General features: G+C 36.2%; 1 protein-coding gene across 2 annotated transcripts in view; it reads right to left on the bottom strand.

The window, feature by feature from the left end:
* Positions 1-1,593: 1,593 nt before the first annotated feature.
* The window catches only part of LOC114580018 (protein tas-like), a gene marked incomplete at its 3' end in the record, with an annotated part of 80,401 nt that continues 75,719 nt past the window's right edge, over positions 1,594-6,275 (bottom strand). For both annotated transcript variants that reach the window (XM_028696396.1, XM_028696395.1), the window contains 1 exon segment: positions 1,594-1,711. In XM_028696396.1, coding sequence (XP_028552229.1) covers positions 1,594-1,711 — 118 coding nt within the window.

Below are 6,275 nucleotides of genomic sequence, written 5' to 3'. Positions count from 1 at the left end.
ACTGTCTGAAAAGCTCACTGCTATTTGCTTGGAGATATTCTTAGTATTAATAGAAGAGGTAATAAGTTAGCAGATTTATGTGCTAACTATGCCCTTATTATTTCTTTTATTTGGGATGATATTAGTTCTTACAAGATTCCTCCTTTATTTGTGTCATTATTAAAGGAGGAATCGTCTGTCTTTAGCTTGTAGTTTGCTCTTTATTTTCTTCCTTAATGCAATTTGCTGCATTTTCTTAAAAAAAAAAAAAAGAGATGATTTCCTTCGACACCACCATATCAGTTTTAACTCCAGAAACCTGAGAATCACCATCAGAGAAATGGAGATCAAATTTTACTTCTCTTTGAAAACAAGACAGAATCTGCACTTTATTCGAGACATCCAACATCACCTTCTTACCCTTCCCAATGCAATCCATAGATTTTTTTGGCTGAAGTAATCCACCCTCATTAATCACCAGAGGTAAAGTAGATTTAAACCTTGATTTGGCATCGTGATCAAACACCAAGTTTGCATCACCGAAAGCAGGAGGAGATGAACCATGATTGGAGCGTGGAAGAATACGAATTGCATTTGATGATGAACGGCGACCATCACTGGCGTCGGAGGACGGAGGCCGACGGCCATCCACCGTCATCAGTGGAGAGCGAGTTTTGCGGGAAATCAAAAATTCAAAATGAAGATTTTTTTCTTTCTCTAGAAAATCCGGCACTCTCTCTCTCTACAAGAGTATAAATATTCACTGAAGTATATTTGCACACTTTGATGCATGTTAATTTAGCTTTCATTGCCTAATCTTTTTATGATAGAAATTACTGTATTCAGCAACATTCATTATGTTGTTTTTAGACAGTCTTTATGCATTTATTGAAGATCTAAGAAAGAATTTAAAATAGATACTCCCTACAATGTTAAGCTGAACAAGTAATGTATGGAAGCAAATATATAATGTGAGTAGATTCTTTATAAAATGAATGGATGTAATGGTTAGATTTTATTTAATGTTTATATATAAACTTATGGTTGATATTTGAATTAGTATCCATGATCTGTTTTGTTGAATATAAAGCATATATATCTAATTAATAGGTTGATATTTGATTAAATTGTAATTTGGTAGAAGTAACCCGTTTACTGGTTATGCTGCTGAACTTTCGAGACCCATTGGAGGAGCCATCACAATAGAACAGACAACAAATCTTATCTATTAATATGATGTGCAATCAATGTTATGGTACTTCCAAGTAGTTATAACCAAATTTAGTTATAAAATCTTAGAAAGTAAGTTGTGATGAATAATGCCATCTGAAACATAAAGGTTAAAAATTTTCTAATAAAAACCAAATACCATAAGCATCTTTCATGTGACGTTCTAGCAGAAAAACAAAATAATAAGATATGGTACTTCCAAGTTGTTAAGAATCTGAAGGTTTAAACAACGAAACTTTCTCCTGGATCATGAAAACAAACATCAATCAGCATATTTGCTTTTAAAAGTTTATTTGATTAAAATAATAAAAGCATTTTCAATTAAGAACCATGGTAAGATCAATTATAAGGCAGTCTATACGTACACAGCCTATTTGAGCATACCTTTCCATCGTTGATGAGCTCCTGAAAGGCCCTGAGTTGTTCAGCAAATGGCACACTTGGTCTCCATTTTTCATATTTGTATGCAAATTCACCAAACAATGGAACATATCGATCTGGCCTGAGAAGTACCATAAATTACACCAATAAAAATAAAGAAGAGAATTAAGAAGCGGCAGAGTGCAAAATCAGTAGAATATTTTATTATTGATTTGCCAGTAATGCAAAATTGTTATGCAGCAGCTAACCATATCACTAACCAACACTATTTTGAAGTAGGCTAATGAGGGTTGCTGGTGTGATTAGATCACTAATGTAATCAATTGATGGATGGGAAACACTTCTAAGATTATTGGAAGAGTATGGTGGAGTTAAGGTGAAGACAAAGTTTATGCAGTTTAGATGTCTTGACCACCGACTCATTAACCCACGATCTCACTCCCATTCACAGCACTCACACACACTAAAGACCCCAGCCGAAATTGCTCGACCCCAGAGTCTCTCGTTTTCTAGGTACCTCAAGCACAAACTATAATACCCAAAATATTCAAGTAAAGGCAAGTATAAATTTTCTTTAAATGTTAATTGAAGCATATGTTATTTATGAAATCAATTGTATATGCATAACTAGTATAAGAAATAACAGTTACATATGTCACGGTTCTTTATTTCCACTAGAGCCTCTACATTCCACTAACCAAGCCATGCATTGGCTGGATTAGATCCCACAGCTGGAAATTTTTGGGAAACCTATATTGGGAAAAGCACTAGGGATTATAATATAAAGTAATCTAAAAAAAGGCATTAATGTAGTGGCTAGAATTTCCCTCAGTTATGCAGCATTAGTATTATTCTCCCATTTTCCATCAACTGGCTTAGTGTGCGAAGGAGCTGCAGGCTGTGGAATGCTATGGGAAGAATTCCATAAATTTTTTTTAGCAAATTAAGGTAAGGTAAATTAGGCAAATAATTTAGTTAGTGGCTGAAAACTTTATTTGGCTGAAACCAAGTGCAGTTTGTTGTTTATCTAAGTAAGACTACTTCTTTTAGTTTCTGCAAATTCAAGAAACAATTGTGGAAGTATTGTTTGCTGATGGTAGTTAAAAACAGGTTAAGGCTGAAGTGGTAGAAGAAAACATTAAAGAAGAGAACTTAGAAGGAAAGGAAAAGAATTTTATGGAATGAGAAAGAGTGTAATTGAGATTGTATACAAGAGGAAAGGAAGACAAAGTCTAGGAGAACAAATTCTTAGCGAGGTGAGATACCCAAACAAGGTTATAAGTATTAGTAAATATTCTATAATTGCACTTCATCTTTATTATGTCTATGATCACATGCATTTCAGTTTATTTTAGTTTGTTTTGTATAAACATGGACGAATATGTATAAAATTGTTTATGCATGGAGTAATTTTTATCAATGTTAATGATTTCGTAAACATAAAAGGTTAAATATTCATAAACTAATGAATGAGCAAAAAAGGTAACAAAAGGGCAGGTAAAGGGCAGCAGCGAAAAAGGACAGCTATAGGGCAGCAAAAGGACAGCAAAAGGGTAGCTAAAGGGCAGCAAAAGCGTAGCTAAAGAGCAGCTAAAGCGCAGCTATGGATATGTCATGAGGGCTAAAAATGATTACTATAGTGGAAGTGAATTAAGTTATATATGGGGAATAAGCCCGCACAAATAAAGGCGAAAGACCTGATGAGGTAAGCCTACACTATCAATTCTAGAAGTTTTAGAAAAGCTTTGTTTCATAGAAGATGTGTATTTTATTTGAGGATTATTTGAGGTATATTATATATGCTTCATATTCTGAATAGCTTGATGTTATATGATTGGTTGTGTTAGGAAAATTGAATAGACTATTTTTTTTCTTACTTCAGAATAGGATTAAGTAAGAAGGTTTGTTCCGATTCTCCTTCTCTGTTACACTCTAGTTTAATTGTAGGAGGTTTAAATGGGGTGTGACAGGAACCATCCCAGACGCCCACTCGCCCCTCTCTCGCTCTATCTTTTCCACACGCAGAAACCCCCAGCTTGTCCATCACAACTCACGCGACCTCACCTACATGTATCCTCCCACAACTCCAACCTAGGCGTCACATGAGAGACCCAAGCTCGATCCTTCTCTCCCTCACGACTATCCCAGATGCATGCACATACCCTCCCGCGACTCGAACCCAGCCACCCGACCTCACCAGCATGCAGTCTCCCAACCTCGCTTTCATGCAGCCTCCTGCGATTCCAACTTTAACAGTCAGCCGACCCAGCCTTCCATCCTCTGACCCGCACGCGATCCCATCTCTCAATTCCTCTACACGTGAAACCTAATCTCACACCTTCATTCGATCGATCCTAACTCGATTACTTTCAGACTACAATTTCTAAGTCGTTTCACTGTACTTGCACATCTAGATCACTTCCCCTCATCCAGCCAACCACAAATCTGTCGTCATATGACTACATCCACATTAAAAACCACAAGCCATCATTCTAAACCAAATGATTTACACGACACAAAATCGGAAGATAACAGAGAAAAAGATAACATGTATACATCTTGCTTGTATGCTTAAAATACATGTATAGAATACATCGCGTCCCCTTATCTCTGATCGGGCCAGGAAGAACAAAAAATTTATGAAGAATCTACGTTTCATTGATCTTAAATCTGGTTGGGAAGACTAAAAATTATATGAAGAATCCATGTTTGTTGATCTTCGATCCGTCCAAGAGAAGAAAATGAAGACGCTCTGTACGTCGTATCTTTGATCCGTCCAGGGAAAAAGAATTAAAGAAGACCCAATATTTATCGTATCTTAGATCCAGCCAAGAAGACTGAAAGGCAAATGCCTACACGACACGCCCCAACAAAGGGTAGATGCGAGGAGGATGCCAAAATTTTAAACAATAAAGGACTCCGTACATAATAAATTTTAAACAAATTTTTTACCTTTTCAATCGATTTGAATTATGGAAAAATAATCTAATTCAATTTGGAGTTGGCTCGATATATGATGCATGCAAATCAGGTCTTATATATTGTTTATATAGATAAGCCTCCCAACCTAGAAAAAATTAATATACTAAATGGCAAAGCTAGCGTTAAGTTCTCTAGAGAATTAATAGTTACCTTAATTCATTGCGATTTTGCACTAAAAGAAATAACAAAATTGCTTAGACCATTCGCAAATCATGAATGTGTTGGCTCAAGAAAAACAACACGAATACATGAATCCTGCTTTGCAGCTGTAAGATTTCATTTCTGATGCAAGCAAAAATTTGGGAAGGGCCACAAATGTTTGCGAGCAAAAGCTAAACTTCCTAGGATAAAAGAAATTACATGAAATTCTCAAAAAGACACAAAATACGACAATTGAACCAAAAAACAACTTCACTTTATAATATAAAAGACTTACAAACTTTTGATGCTTACAAACGACAAAATAAAGACACAACGAGTTTCATAAAACTGCTTGCCAAATGTTGAGAAGAAGGATACAGATGAAGTGGATACTTGCGGGAAGAAGAATGAGATTAGAAGCCAAGACAAAGTATAGCTCGCAAGCTATAGAGATGAGAAGAAGGTGAAGGACATAGCTCGCAAGCTATTCCAAAGAAAGAAAAAAAACCTCTCAGGTTTTTATCAAAAAATCACAATATTTTCCAACCCTATTTCAAGACTCAAATCAGCCCCTATATATAGGAAGAAAGGGGGAAACCAAACAGCCATTTACCTTTATTCAAACCAATAAAAAAGAGGGAAATGAAAGGTCAAAAGACACCACAACATCCCACAAAAATCTGCACATAAAACACACCAAAACAGCCCTAAAAAACTGCACAGAAAACAGGAAATAAAGGCTAAGGGATATTCCAAACAACAGCAGAAAAGACATCCCAAAAATCATCCAAATACATCCCATTCCAGCTTACAAGGGGCGGAACAAGCAGAAACCGAGGAGGCCAAGGAAAAGGGGGCGGAACCCCAATAGGTTCTTCACGGGAACAACAACAGCCAGGAGAAAATTAAGAGGAGAAGTCACGGGAACAACAACAGCCAGGAGAAAACCGAGAAAACAAGGGGAAGGAATCAAAGGGCCAAAAGCTAAGGGAAATGCACCAAATAAATCCTCAATTAATTTCAAATTTATGAGCTGAAAGAGTAGAGACTTCGCATTCATGAGCTGAATTTAGAAGGGAATATTAAGGCTCACCAAAAATAAAATCCAACTTGTTTTGCCCCCCCCCCTGCCTACATCAAATTCTCCTCCGATTGAAAATACTCATCTCCCGATAAGCTGCCTTCAAAATTTTGGAGATCAGGCATTTCAGATTCTTGAATTAGAATGTCATACCTTCGTTTAATGGCATCCTTTTCTCGTTCAAATTCGGACAGTAGTTGAAGTTTCTTTTCTTCAAATCTTTTGGCACTTGAGTGTAGCTTCTCTTGAATCTTGATAAGCTTGGTCTGTATCGGATCTGAGGATTTTTCTTGTGGCAAGATCCATTGGCTTTTAGGAATAGATTCTTCAAAATCTTTTGGCTTACTTTGTTGCTTGCTTTCCACTTGATGTTTATCCATATTGACTTAAAATAAAGGAAGACCCAATAAAAACTTAGATTCACTTGACACCACAGACTAACATTGATGAAATCAAGAATTCTGTACCTTTTATTTTGTCA

The sequence above is a fragment of the Dendrobium catenatum genome, unplaced genomic scaffold (genome assembly GCF_001605985.2).
Source record: "Dendrobium catenatum unplaced genomic scaffold, ASM160598v2 fragScaff_scaffold_742, whole genome shotgun sequence".
In the NCBI taxonomy this organism is placed as follows: domain Eukaryota; kingdom Viridiplantae; phylum Streptophyta; class Magnoliopsida; order Asparagales; family Orchidaceae; genus Dendrobium; species Dendrobium catenatum.
This window is presented reverse-complemented; position numbering and strand designations above follow the sequence as displayed.